The sequence below is a fragment of the Syzygium oleosum genome, unplaced genomic scaffold, assembly GCF_021117445.2.
Source record: "Syzygium oleosum isolate NSW1041296 unplaced genomic scaffold, Sole_v2.1 Sole_v2.05, whole genome shotgun sequence".
NCBI lineage: Eukaryota > Viridiplantae > Streptophyta > Magnoliopsida > Myrtales > Myrtaceae > Syzygium > Syzygium oleosum.
The window spans coordinates 6,421,272-6,436,622 of NW_026607489.1; the positions used below are offsets into that span (position 1 = coordinate 6,421,272).

A 15,351-nucleotide genomic window follows, 5' to 3' on the forward strand; every position below is an offset into this window, starting at 1 on the left:
TGGTTTGCTCTTTTTTGCCTTTCTTCATCCTTTGAAACCCCTTTCTGTTTAGCCTGCCTTGCTCTAAATCAATGCTATTTGTAGCTTTTTGTTTCTCACCTTGATGAGTTCAGTACGTCAATTAACAAAGCCAAACATTAGCAGCAACGATAGACCTCCATACAGGTGATAAAATAAGAGTTCAACATGAGTGATGCGCCTTACTTTCGCTATCCCAGTGGCGGTGATCGGGGGTCCCGTTAACCCGGGGATCAGAAGGACGCAAGGTGAGCATGGATTAAAGGGCCTTAGCCAATGCATTGGTCCAACAGATCCATAATTCCATCGCTTTAATGCCCCACTCGGTTGCATGCCCACTTTACTGAGCTCAGTGCGCCAAGATTTACTTGGAAAGCTCTTTTCAAGAGAAAAGAGAAGAAACAAACAGACAAAACTAGAATTTATGATCAATGTAATCCAGAGTACAAGTGACTCGTCGTACTGAGTACATCGGAAATACCACAAGCCCTCTGTACAGGTTGCAAACTAGAGTGGATACAATAGAAACTTGTAAACGATCTTGGTACTCTTATGTAGATAATTTTCATAGTTCTTTTGTCTCATGTGTTATACTATGTGTTGAAGTTAATCTAACTCCCAAGACTGACATCAATAAGAAACTCCAACAGCAGAAATATAAGGTCGTGGACGTTCAGACATATTCCGCCAATTAAAATTACAAGACCTCATTTATTTCAAATTAACTCAAAACAGTTTGCCTGATCTTCTTAACAACATGGTATTTTGTGGATATGTTGTTTGATCAGGAGGTCATTTCCATGCAACTGAAAGCATACAGTTTAATGTAATTGGATCTTGTTAGTGATTGTCAATTCACAGCATCAGTAGCTCATCTCAATGCAATTTATTTCCACATTTATATTAACCTTCAAAGGAAAGCTTTTTCCCCCTGATATGGCTAGTACATGGATTCCAATTAACAAAGTACCAAGTACATGATTTCACTTTCCAAATGATCCAAAAGTACAAACAATGTCTATTTTGTAGCTACTTTTACCTTAAAATGGATCATATATTCATAAAATAGACGATGTTGATAAGGAGTCGGTAGTGAGTAGACAAAGCGAAACAAGAGATAATTTCTATCAGCTCCGTGTAGGAAGAAAGGATTGGCTTGTCGAGATTTGAAATTCAATGTTTATGATAAGATAGATGGAAATCCCTAACCAATGGCGGTTTTCCCAGCTGACCTATACCATTTTGTTTCGATCAACCGAGTACCAGTAGAGGCTTGGTGGGATGATCAATTTTGATGACCAAGAAAATGTGAACTGACCAATAACCCAACAACGAGAATGGCCCGAGCAGAACTCGAACTGGCTAAAGTAACAAATCGGAAGTTTTAGTTCGAATCTATTCAGTTCAACTCCTGCATAGACCCAATTCTTACATCTTCTGGGAAGCAGTAATTGCCTCTAGAGGTACCAAGTATTCCCTCATCTTTATCTGCTGATAAAAACTTGTTTGCTACTTAGCATAAAATGGAGAAAAGAAAAATTGAAAGGCTATTTAGAGATATATTGTTCATGAGATCTTTGGCCATAAAAACTTAAAAAGTCTCGTCTTGTTTACTTTATTGAGTTGACAAGTGTTCATTACTAGTATTTGGATCTTTTAACTTGAGCATGAATATATTTAGCCCGCTTACACTGTATGACTCACAGTGATCCTTACTGAGGCTATCGCCATCGGTCTTCAGGACCAAACCAGTGCTCTTATTGTTCACCAGGCTTGCCTCGTGAGCTCGTTCACATTTCAAAATCACTACAATGCTGGAAAATTTGAGTATTAAGATGAGCTATTTTGTTATCTGATAGTTTCATTAATGCATCAATTTCTCTTCCAGCCATTGTCATGATACTGCTGAGAACTCAGTGCTGAAAATATGTATTAATCCCCTCTCTTCAGCCACTAGCCCTTTTTTGTTTCCTTTACAATTTTGTGAGAAGAGGGCACTAACCATATCATGTGAACTACATCTTACTTCAACACACTACCATGTTCAACATTATGTTAGATACAGTAGATGATGACTGCACGTCGTCTCTTGAAATTTCTGGATTTCCTCTGTCGATTCAGAATGAGGTATTTTCCCTATTTATCAACGAGAAGTGGGATGTGCTTGAATTTGAAGGGTTCTCCAGATCCTGGGAGAATTTAAGCTCTAGAGTCCATGGCGGTAGGACGACAATTTCGATATGTTTTCGTCAGAAAGACGATGTTTTACGCTTCTCGTATATTGATATATTCTCGACTAGACTAGATCCATCATGGAGTCGGTCGATAATATCGTAGAAACACTCTTCAAGATTTACTGATACGAAATTGCTGCAGTTCATATGGGGATTCACTCAATTTTGGACTGTTGGGTGTATTTTAACCTTGATTATTCCACCATACATAAGAGGACAGCATTTAACATGTCATCCATTCAAAGAGAGATTATCTGGCTTCTCTTAACGGTGAAATGTTACAACTTCAGAGTAATTTGTGAAACTTTAAAACGGAAAGCGAAAATGAGGTATGTGAAGGATTAGGACCAGAAGCGGAAGGATTACCAGACGACAATATATATATATATATATATATATATATATATATATATATATATATATATATACATGGGGTTTCAGAAAAGTGTTTATTGAATTCCCTCATGAACATGAAGAAATTCTTTAACCTTAATACTCAGAATCTTAAATGACCATACATGCCCCTATTAGTGCCGCTAATCACAAAATTTTCTTTCATCGTCATTATAATGTCTAAGCCTTCTTTTTTTTTATTATTAAATTGAGTCATTAAACTATATTTTTCTATTGATGTTATTTTTTTATATTAAGGAATATAAAGGAAAATGATGATTTGGATGGTCACAATAATGCCTGCTAATAAGAAAATTACAAGAGAAAAACACGAAATTTAGCATTTTCGTACATTTTTTTGTTAATGAGAGGACCAGTCGGAGGAGAAAGAAGCTGCTGGCACCAGTACCTGGGTGTGTCAAGACTCCTCCGGGAAGCTGATACATGGATTCACGAGCTCGGTGAAGGTCAGAGCTACCCCTCCATGCCGTAACCCTAGCTCTGCTTGAAGCATTGAAATGAAGTACTTTATGAAAAGTTGAAAGAGTTGAGTTTGAGTAAGATAAATTATATTTAGTCTGAATTGCTTCTAGGTGCAATTGAAATATCTTGGGACGTTCACTCACTTATAAGAGAATGTAACCACTTGTTTATCAAAGTAAAGGGCCATCGGTTGGCGCACTGTGCGCATACCCAGAATAAGGTTGCGGATTGGATTGTAAAGGCGCAAGCCCAAAATACATTTCCTCTTAATTGGTTATGCTCAAAGCGTACTTGGTGTGTCTATCAGTTTCTTCAATGTGAATGAAATGGTATTTCTTACCTACCAAAATAAAGGACCATTATGAACTAGAACAGTTTGATTTAAGGACATAATTAAACAAAAGAAAAATTTAGGGATGACCACCTAATAATAGACAATAATTATCAAGTATTTCTTAAAGTGAATACTTATCCTTTCCTTTTACAATATAATAAATCACACTAAAAATGGGTCATAATTTTTGCAAATTATTTGACTATTTGCTAATTTTGTTTTTTTCCCACTATTTGTCTTCATACGAAGTGCGCGTACTCTTTTGTAGGGTTACTTCGTGTCATTACTAGATTACTCAAATGTTACAAAAGGTTCTTTTCATAAAAAAGAGCGGGGGAAGCCTGAATTCGTGTTAGTTTCAGGTTAGTCATATGTCTCGTGTTTTTTATATTTAGGTTTCTCTAGTTGAATTTATGTCATTTTCAAGTTTTGTTAAAAAGGATGATCCGGACTCTGCCTTAGAGTTTCTATGATAAACTAAATTGTCATGTCAAAAGACACCTCCTGAGCATTCTTAGTTCTGCTCATGTAATTAGTGTTTAAAACATGTTCTGTCCATTTTTTTCCCTTTCGCTTCCTGACTATTAAATTTTTGTAATGTCCCCTCTTAAAGTCTTGAAATTAGTTGCAACATTCTACCAGCATGGACTAATGATAATTTAGTCATGTGCTTGTCATGTGACTAATCTGATCTTTCGTCATGTGTTTGTTTCGTGGAAAATTAATGATTTGGAAAATATTTTCCTAAAAATAATTGCTTATATTGCTTACAAAAATGAATGAACGAAAAATATTTTCGTTATTGATAAAAATATTTAGACATAAATTGTTATCACTAATGAAAATAGGTTTCATTGACTAATTATTTTAAGCTATACAAGCGATCATGTTTATGAAACTTTTTTTTTAAATCATTCATTTTTCGCGCAATAAAAGGAGTCATGGAGTAAACACGTTAGTTTGTACTAAAAAACAAAGTGGGCGTATCGTATTGTAATGTTATGACATTTCTCTTCATTTGTAAGTTTGCTTTTATGTCTTACCCTATTGAAAGCCCTCAATGTCATTTTTTCTCAAAATTGTATAGAAATTTTAATTGATTACTTCTAAGATTTGGATGAAATTAAGAGGCCATAATCGAAACAAAATACAAAATTCGGTTTGGTAGATTTGAGAAATTATTGAAAGTGTAGGCTTTTTATGAAAATTTGCCAAAGTCTAAAGCAGGGGAACATTGCAATCGATTCCGAGATTTTAGGGTGGAAATTGCAAAAATATAAAAGTCGGGGGACCACTCACAACGAGTGCCAAAACTTGGGGGACAAAGTGCAATTCACTTTGATTGTTGAACAGATTTGCTCTCCTTAAAAGGAGCTGATTCGTCATGCGACGAGCACATGACTAGAGATTGTGAAACCGATTTCAAGACTTCGGGGGCACATCGGAAAAGAAGTGGAAAAATTTAGGACAAAAGTTGTGACAAGTGCCCAAATCTTGTCGGCAAAATGTGAATTAACCCCACAAAATTATAGGCCTAATTCCAAAAAAAACCCCAAACTTTACACTTTGTCCCAATTATACCCTGAACTTTTTTTTGTCTCAGAAAAGCGCCGAAACTTTTTAAGTCGAATCTCTTACCTAGTTATAACTCTGTCCAATTAACGTCAGAAAAAAAAAAAAAAAAAAAAAAAAAAAAAAACAGAACAGCAGCTGCGGCGTGGCCAAGCCTTCGCCGGTGGCCGCCGCCACAGCCGCCGGGAAGGAGCGGCGGCCCTCGCCTGGGCCTTCCCGAAGGCCGGCGACCCTCGCCGGCCCCGGGCGAGTCGCCGGCGAGGGCCTGCAGCCCCCGATCTGGGGCGAGGGTCGCGCCCTCCCCCAGATCGGGGGTTGCACGCCCTCGCCGGGCCTTGCCCGGGGCCGGCGAGGGTCGCCGGCCTTCGGGAAGGCCCAGGCGAGGCCTCGCCTGGGGTCGGCGGCCCTCGCCTGGGCCTTCCCGAAGGCCGGCGACCCTCGCCGGCCCCGGGCGAGTCGCCGGCGAGGGCCTGCAAGCCCCGATATGGGGAGGGCGCGACCCTCGCCCCAGATCGGGGCTGCAGTCCCTCGCCGGCGAGGGTCGTCGGCCTTCGGGAGGCCCAGGCGAGGCCTCGCCTGGGGTCGGCGGCCCTCGCCTGGGCCTTCCCGAAGGCCGGCGACCCTCGCCGGCCCCGGGCGAGTCGCCGGCGAGGGCCTGCAGCCCCCGATCTGGGGGAGGGCGCGACCCTCGCCCCAGATCGGGGGCTGCAGTCCCTCGCCGGCGAGGGTCGCCGGCCTTCGGGAGGCCCAGGCGAGGCCTCGCCTGGGGTCGGCGGCCCTCGCCTGGGCCTTCCCGAAGGCCGGCGACCCTCGCCGGCCCCGGGCGAGTCGCCGGCGAGGGCCTGCAGCCCCCGATCTGGGGCGAGGGTCGCGCCCTCCCCCAGATCGGGGGCTGCAGGCCCTCGCCGGCGACTCGCCCGGGGCCGGCGAGGGTCGCCGGCCTTCGGGAAGGCCCAGGCGAGGGCCGCCGCTCCTTCCCGGCGGCTGTGGCGGCGGCCACCGGCGAAGGCTTGGCCACGCCGCAGCTGCTGTTCTGTTTTTTTTTTTTTTTTTTTTCTGACGTTAATTGGACGGAGTTATAACGGTAGGGTAGATTTGGGACTCAGAGCAAAGTTTGAGGTTTTTCTTGGAACAAAAAAAAGTTCAGGGTATAATTGGGACAAAGTGTAAAGTTTGGGGTTTTTTTTGGAATTGGGCCCAAAATTATAGGGATATTCAAAACAAGCCCGCAGCCTCACGCTTGCGACCATGCTAGGGTTTGCAGCTCCACCGTCCCCTATATATACCCCGCAAACATCAGCTCCTTTCTGCCACTCCAGATCCAGAGCCGCGCACGTTTGCTTCTGCGACACCTCTCTCTCTCTCTGTTTGTTCCGCGTTCGCTTGCCTGAATGATGTTACGTGTGGTGCGTGATTGAGAAGTCTTGCCTCTCCCTCTCTGCGTTGCGTTTGTCTGTGTGAACGATGTCATGTTCGGTGTGTGTTAGTGAGGAGTTGCCTCTCCTTTCGGCTGCAAGAAGCGAGATCCGACAAGGATCGATTGCTTGCAGGCTTTGTTCTGGAGGCACACAGTGACGTTCTCTGTTGAGGGGGGTTCTCGTTTTGTCCAGATTAGCCAAAGATCTCTTGCTTCTCTGGATTGCCCTTTCTGCAGCACATCCCATATCAGTTGCCATCTCTCTCTCTGCTTCATCCAATTGTGACTAAGTAAACAAAAACGTTTGTTTTTTCCGTAAAACTCAAAATGGGTCTTCGCCAAGATTGCAGGATTTGCTTCGTCGTCTTGCCTTGCCACAGTTGAGATGTGATAGACGTATGACGGGGAGGACTAATCGTTATTCATGAGTGCAGTGTATACTAAGCTCAATCTGGTTGATCTAGATTGAGCTTGGTATATGGATTAGGTGGTTACAAGCAACAAAATTGCTAAGACATGGTCGGTGTTGTTGATTGTTTGTAAGATACTATGGCGAATTTGGGTAATCTGAGCTGATGAGTTGCTTGGTCTCGGATCAGGCCACAGATTCCGTGGCTAAGATCTGAGCTTAAGCAAGGTTTTGCCCATTTCTAGTCTTTATGAATGCATTCTGAAGAATTAGTTGAGTAAGATTAGAAGTGTTTAGCTCAGTACATAGTGTGAAGCCATTGCACATATGAATGAGATAGTCGTGGAGTTTCTAACTCTCAAGGCGAATAAGAATGAGATATGGGAGCTGAAAATCCGAAACTTTAGTTACTCTCGATCGTGCGGCAAACGGCAAATTAGATGAAAGATTATTCATCGCAATTGAGGATATTGACAACGAGTGGTCGTGGGGGCACAACATTACAGCACAGCATATCCAAAACTAAGATCAAATAAAGTACAACCAAAATAATAACAAGCGAAAAGGGCAAAAAAAAGCACAATGTACATCGGAAACCTTTTACTTGTCCCTATATGTTTAAGTAGCCTTATTGTGATGATACAAAAACAAGAATTCCAAGAAAGAGACACAACGCTATCCTCTAAATCTAACAACAATGCAAGAGATATCATCTTTGCTGTTTCTTCTCAAGGCTTCGTTAGTCAAATGCTTAGCAGCCTTTTGTGGGTCTTTCGCTGATCTTGCAATATCGACTGCCTCTTGATTTTTCACCACCTAAGTCAATCCCAAGAAGAAGGAGATAGCTTGTCAGGAGAGTGTTCCTATTCCTATGTTTACAGGAACTGGATTTGATAAACAATACTAGAGAAACATACATTACCTTCCAAAGACCATCACTTGCCAGGATTAATACATCAGTATGTGCATCAATTTCAGTGTTTCTTATGTCGGGGTCGGAACGTAAATGAGACTTGAGGCCCTTATCTCCAAAAGCACGGGATACTGCGAGCTGCCCATTTACTCTTGGGACGTCGCCTGTGTTAATAATAGCAATGTCATTAATGTACAAGTAAGGATCTTTGCACTTACATTAGAGATTACAAATGTTATGGCTCGGAGAAAGAACCTGGCATCCTGGTGACGAAGCCACCTAGGTTCTCAATGCTGTCTCTCTCTGTACTAGGCTCATGATCCGTTGTCATCTGTATCGCCTTACCCTTTCTCGAGAGGACTGCTCTTGAATCTCCAACATTAGCAACCCACAGCTTTTGATTGTTTAGCAGAATTGCTGTCACGGCAGTTGATCCACCGTAACCCAACTCTGAACTATTTGAGAGAATTGCTCGATCTGTTGTCTCATAAGCTTTTGAAATTGATCGATTCGGATCGACCCAGAATTCTTCCTACATTGATTAGCACAAAAAAAAAAACGGAAAGAATGTAAGGACAACTCCCTTGGAGATTAAATGTTAACAGAAGCACGGAACTTTCAATCGTTTCCTTGTATAAATCACACCTCCTTCAGTATATTCAAGAACAAATGTTTCTGTAGGTATGCAGGAACACTATCTCCCAGATGACCATCATAAATAGCAAACAATCCCAATTCATTGCCTTCAGTCTTCACAAACTTAGCAACATGATAATCCTCCATCGGATGATTAGCTCTCCCTTTAACTAGGCTGAAACCATACTTGACGATGCCATCATGGTTTCTTCCCTTACCGGAGAAAGATGATGCTTGTCCTCCTACATGCTAATGTTTGAAATAATGAACAAAAGTTAAGAAAGAGAAAATCATCTCATTGAGGAGTGAAGACCTGAAAAGCTAGCACAAAACTAACCTAAAACAGAAAGCAAGCTAAAGCAGGTTCAAAATCCTAAGTCACATCATACACAACTAGGTGTAACTTGAAATAAAGATGAAAATGGCAAGAAAACTACTTTGAGAAGACCAACTGGGTTGACAGTTTATCAACCTGAAGCAAAAGAATAAACACACCGATGACTACCAATGTCAGTCCCACCAAGTAAAGCATCGAAGTGGATAGGCAAATGAAGATTTCTGCATTTCTAACTGCTTGGACAAGATTAACATGACCAGTTTTTCATATCCAAAGATGGACTGGAGGACATGTTCCAAAACAGGTTCTTGATTCATGCTCATCATCAGTACAGATAGAAATGCAGACTAAGCTTTCAGGAAGTGCTCCAAATAGCGAGTTTGAAGGAAGACATTGCCATTGAACGTTGCCTCGTACAGATTTTGAGACAACAAGAACAGAACAGAAGCAAGCAGCTTCGGTACAAGGCACTCGAAAGTTGAGAGTCGAGAGTAGTTCAGACAACATGTCTGTCTGGGAAGTAAGTACACAGGAGCCAAAGCACAATTTATTAATACAGACAACAAAATGTGCCTTGCCTATAAAATTGGGTCATAAATGCAAATTACCAAGAGTATCATATGGTAGGTTGCAACTAACCACTTCGAGATGCTGTTGCCCAAATGAAAAACCCAAAATCTAGTTGATTTCAGCAAGAGGAATTAAAGCAGGCAACTTCTTGTATACAATATGTTAAGATGGATATACGATTCACAAGTCGAGTAAAATCCCTGGAGCAGATAAATCAAAGGCACTTAACACCATGTCATCATATAGGAATTAAGGGTGATCTAATTGAATTAGTATCCTCTTGTGTTAGTTTCCACCAGTACAATTGGGATTTGGGGAGATAACCAATATAATTTAGAAATAAAGATTATCGATTGATGTCTGTTACCTGAGGATGAGCAGAATTGAAGCAGCAAAGCTTATCCATGAAAAAAGCCTCCAATAAGCAACAACTACAACTTCTTAAGCTGACTTTTCACCATCCGCACAACCTCCAAACCGTAATCCACCTCAAATCCACGTCTCAGAATTAGGAAACTGCAAGATAAAAATCATCAAAAGCAGAAACACAACCACCCCGGAATCGAAATCAACCCCCTCTGCTCACAACCAGGAAAACCATCCCCAGTGGTTCTTCTTCCTTAGTTTGCACAAGAAACGATGGAGAGAAATATAATGAAAGGAGAACGAGAAAAGAGGGTGGACAAGTCAGAGCTTTTGTAAAGTAATATGCAAAGAAAAGCGGGACACAAAAACTAATCATACCATAGAAAAGAAAGAAAGTCAGAGCAAGTAATGAAAACTGCTCTGTTTTCAGCTTGACAATTCATGGCGGTTTGAAGAGTCTTCACCGTGACGGGAAAGAGAAAAGGAGAAAAGAATCAAAGGAAAAGCCCAAAGCCAGCTTCCCTCCGTTGCCGTTGACTTGGCCGATTTCTACTGTTTCAGTCTGTATCTTTCGTTGGACAAGTCTTGATTGCAAATTGTGGGATAATTTCACTTTCTTCCCATAATGATGACACATTCTTTCTTTTTCCTCCACTAGACCCAAGAAAGATAAGTATAGTGGGATTATATAGCTACGAATATGATCATGAACACTTGAACAGGGTAATGGTAGTTGCATACACCTTTATTGGCTTCTCTACTCTTTATGCATTAACTAGCCCTTTTCCCCATGTTATGCATCGGATTTTGTTACTAATCTCCTAAAGTACATGATAATAAAGTATAATAACGTCAAAAAAGAAATTGATGCTGTTCACTATCCCATTAATATGCATTTTGTATTTTGATTTTGAACTCTTCTTATGTAACATCCGTGTTAATTTGATTATAGCGATCTTTGTAGATGGTGAATAATTTGAATCTCGGAAAATTAAAAATGTGCAATCAATGTAGAGTACTTATAAGTCTAATGGAATGGAACTAATAATTGTCGCGACCTAAAATTTATCAGGCTAATGGATTATTAAGTCTCGGCTTAACTCGGGCCCTCCCAAGCCCTACCAATTCGCAACTTAGGGTTTAAGTTTTTAACATGCAAAAGTTTTCATGCTTGGAGTCGCCACTAATCTATTTGTGGTAGGTCGATTAGAAACCTAAATAAAACATAGGGAGATATATTTTATTCCTACGAACCAGAGATTCTAAGCTCAGGGACTTGGTTACGCTAGATCTAGTCTAACGCCCTTTCGGTACCTTTTCTTTTCAAAAATATTTATGCAAGCAGTTTGGATCCATTTTATTACCTAATCACTAACATGTGAGGTGTTCATGCAGGTGCGCAAACCACCAATTTAACACCCAAGAAAGCAATAAATAAATTACAAGATTAGGAGAATGACGTACCTTAGAGCAACGCAAGCATCTGCATTGCTAGTAGAACAAGGCACTCGAAGTGTTCTTTAGGGTTTGCGCTTTATTAAAATGCAAACTAACCTATATGCAATGACGTGCAAAATATGACATGCGATTAATGCAACCTAGGATGCGAACTATATGACATACGACGACGTGACCTAATTCTAATGACGGAAAACGATGTGTTTTTTCCAATGAAATTCGGAATTAAAAAAATGCCTAAATTAACATGCAATCTATTCTAAAAAAAAAACGTAATTTAACCTATGCTAAAGTGACTTCTTTTTGGTATTTTTATGAAAATTCGAAATCAAGAATTACCCTAAAATGAACCATCGAGATCAGGATAATATCTAAATTAAACTAGGAAATAAATTACTCTAATTCCTAATTTAAATTAAAAATTTATCCTATCGACTTATTCAAAGAAAGTTATTCTAAACCTATCCTAAACATGCATCATTATCTTCTAATAAGATCAATTCAAATCCTAACTAATCTTTTTTTGGAATTTTTTTCTTAAAGGAAATAAATCAAACAGACAGATAACCACCACCACGATCAAAATCAATCCACGTGATCCGCAAGATTTGTTTTATTATCTTTGAATTAGGGAAACGATATAAACCGGCAATCATATCCATGTGGTTATGGATATTGATGGAAGGTTATTTGTTTGAATTTGGGAACAAAATAAAATCTACTATCGTATCCAAATAGTTATGGACATGATAAGGATTTTCCGTGCCAACGAGTATCGTATCTCATGGTTGAGATCAGATAGTCGTCCCGACACGTTGTTAAGTTAGGAATTTCCTAAATTAGTGTATTTTTTGGAATCTTGCGAATATGCCATGCATCATTCAAATATATCTACTAACCAACCAAAGACAACAAAATCACTCGAATTAGGAATTTAAATATTTGAAACGATGTCGGATAAAGTTTCTTACCTAATTTACGGATAACTTCCAAATTCAAGCTTGATGCCAGATTGGGTTTGCGGATCACGGGACGGCCGACTGCGAGTGGCGACGGTGGCGCAGACTCAGCTCGTAGCGGTTTCCGGCTCAATTTGCGGTGGTGCTCGCGAATCACGGGAATTGGCTGACAGTGGTACTCGACGGCGAGGACGGTGGGATGATTAGGCGATGCTCGGCCTTGGCGTGAAGCTTTCTGGTGCTGTGGCTTTGCTTGAGGGACACCTAAAGGAGCAGAACAGCGACAGCTGGACGGAGAAGCTTGTAGGAGTTAGGTCGTTGATCAGAATCTCCACCGAGTATTACTGATATTGGAAGAATGACGTCTGGGAAGCTGCTGGAGTTGACAAGCGGCTGCTTTGACAAGGCTGGGACTTCAATTGCGTCAGGCCGAAGTCCACTGGGATTGTTCGATCAAGCACCAGAGTAGCTGCAAGGATGTAGCGCCAAGATGGGAGGCGTAGCATGGGACTGCCATGAAGGAACGTTGCCGGAAAACCTGCAAACACCACTTAAGAAAAACTCCGTGATATTTGGTGTTGCAAGTGACCGTGAGCGCTGATTCGCCGGTGCCGATGTTCGAGCCCGAGGTGGCTGGTTGTTCGTCAGTAAGGCTCGGCAAGGCTGCTTCGTCGTTGGACGGTGAACAGAAACGTCGTCAAGGTCAGTGTCAAGCACGCAGGGGCATGTCAGAACAACTTGCCGTCGTGGAAGGAGCGGGGGTCAGCTGGCAAGGGGTGGCGCCGAAGAAGGAGTCTCGGCCAGAAGGTGTTTGGCCGAGACCTCTTCTCTCTCTAACCTCACGTACGTGTTTCACTCTCTCTGTTAACGGTGGCCCCTGTGTCTGAATTGCGTGGCCTTCCTTTTTATATGTAAAACAACATAGGGCTCTCAAGGAAAGAACGTGATGTGGCTTCCAATTGCGGACGCATTGAAATATATATATTTTTATTCTTTTCCTTCTTTTGTTATTTCTCAAGAACCCATATTTTCTGACCAATCCTTTATTTCCTTTCTTTAATCTCTTTATCCGCAAGTTTATATCTACCAGCTTGAGTGAATCCTTTTTCCTTAATTCTTGCTCCGATAGCGCTCTGCTTTCCAATTGTTTCTTGATGATATTATCTCAATATCCCCTAATCTGACGTATCACACTCGCAATGCACGTGTCAATTTCGACCTCTTTAGGGAATAACAGGTTGGGCCGAATCTTTAATTCACACGGGCTTGATCCAATTAATTCCATTGGGTTCAGAACCAATAAGTCCGGATCCATCCAACAGCAGTCCAATTAATATGCAAAATGTAATTAAGCTATATGATAAATGCTCCTAAAAACTATATGCTATGCCATCCAATTATTATTTTTGCTAGGTGTCGGGATCGATCCCTAATTTTTCTATGCAATATATACCTAACTGGATCACCAAAATTTAGGTGTCAACAATAATTGTCTTTGCGGAATGTAGAACTATTAGATTAGAGAAATCACATTTTACACCTTGGAGTACAGATATAATTACACTCTAGTGTCCGGAAAAAAAAGATTAACGTGATCCTATTATATGTATATTGATCAATTTCTTGCACAATCCTTGCAAAATAAATATAGCCATTATGGTTGTATACAAAAGTAGTAAAATTTATCAAAAAAGAATTTTGCAATAATCTCAAGTATCTTCTAATAATATGGTTTGATTACATGAGATCAGCAATCAAATGTACATTTGTATTGTGGTTTCGCTATGAGAGACTTGAATGATAATTATTAAATCTATAAGTAAATTAATCATTATTGACAAGAAAAATTAATGATTTAATCGAGTCATTGGATGATGTAAAGTGTAACTTCCTAAAATATGGAATGGTAGATATGATTATTTCCATACTAAAGGCTGCAGAATAAGACTCCTCTTAACTTTTAAACTACCTATTTGCAAAACCTATTTGCACCCGACAATCTTCAGGCTCTTTGGTATCTTGACCAGCTACTAGATTCTGATAGAGTGATTTCATCTTTTCACTTATAATCTCTAACCATTGCGACGACTTAGTACTAGTCATCACCTTACAGTAAGATAAATGTTCATCAATTTCCACCTTGTTACCTATAGTCAATGCATAGGCAACATCTGTATAACTATAACGTACATGTGGTTTAATTTGTCTTCTCTGTTTGCATACTGCAATAGTGTGCTGCGGCTCTATTGGTTGTTATGTATCATCGACTTCAGAAACGACAACGTCATCTACAGTCTCGGCCTTTGTCACCTTTGAGGTTTACGGAGTTTCCACCTTAAGCTTCACCTAGCTGCTAATACCATGATCTGTTTGCTCTACTAATTAGGTCTTAAGACTCCTCTGTCGACGTATAGTAGTCTCGTCGATGATCACATCTCTACTAATACCGGATGATTTGGGATAAGTGCATCACAACCGGTAGCCTACACTCCATGTTCATAACCCACAAATATGCACTTCTTAGCCCTCTGCTCAAGCTTACCATCATTCGCTTGAGTATACATAGGATATCCGAATACTCGTAATTCAAAGTAATCAACAAGTTTCTCCGACCATACTTCCTCATGGGTCTTTTAATTGTTAGCAGATGATGGAGATTGATTGACCAAGTAACATGCCAAGTTCACTGCTTTAGCCCAAAATTCCTTGTCCAGTCCTATATGTGAAAGTATAAATTGAGCTCGCATAAGTAAGGTTCTGCTCTTACGTTCTGCAATGCCATTCCGATGTTTCACAATCCCTTCTTTCTAGCAGAACCTCGGTAAATCTTTATTAGAGAACTCTATGTCGTTATCAATTTTCAGACACTTGATCTGTTTATCTGACTCATTCTCAATCAATTCCTTAAACTTCTTGAATCGATCTAATACATCAGATTTGTGCTTCATAAAGTATAACTATATATTTCTTAAATAATCGTCGATGAATGTTAGTATATATTGGGCACCTCCTTTCGAAGGAACCGGAGATGAGCCCTGGACATCTCAATGAATATATTTAATCGGTTCCTTGGTCGAATGAATAACTGGATAGATTTAATTCGATTCTACTTCCCAAAGATGCAATGCTTCCCTAAGATGCATTGCTCACGTAAGTCTAGCTTTTCTATTTTCTGGTCCTTTAGCGACCCTCTCTCACTCAACATTGTTATATTTGTCTCACTCATGTACCCCATTCTTGTATGCTATAATT

General features: G+C 40.6%; 1 protein-coding gene across 3 annotated transcripts; it reads right to left on the reverse strand.

Moving 5' to 3' along the window:
* Nucleotides 1-7,446: 7,446 nt before the first annotated feature.
* LOC115676513 (probable protein phosphatase 2C 10) lies at nucleotides 7,447-10,205 on the reverse strand. Of its 3 annotated transcripts, XM_056311131.1 has the most exons (6): nucleotides 10,061-10,205; nucleotides 9,684-9,832; nucleotides 8,419-8,658; nucleotides 8,029-8,305; nucleotides 7,783-7,937; nucleotides 7,447-7,676 (listed from the first exon to the last, which is right to left on the reverse strand). In XM_056311131.1, exons 2-6 carry the CDS (start codon nucleotides 9,720-9,722, stop codon nucleotides 7,536-7,538), a joined length of 852 nt encoding a protein of 283 aa, XP_056167106.1. In that variant the 5' UTR covers nucleotides 9,723-9,832; nucleotides 10,061-10,205; the 3' UTR covers nucleotides 7,447-7,535. The 3 variants fall into 3 exon arrangements, with proteins under 3 accessions (XP_056167106.1, XP_056167107.1, XP_030455320.1); XM_056311132.1 differs by lacking the exon at nucleotides 10,061-10,205 and having other exon boundaries at nucleotides 8,419-8,651; nucleotides 9,684-10,031; XM_030599460.2 differs by lacking the exon at nucleotides 10,061-10,205 and having other exon boundaries at nucleotides 9,684-10,031.
* Nucleotides 10,206-15,351: the final 5,146 nt, after the last annotated feature.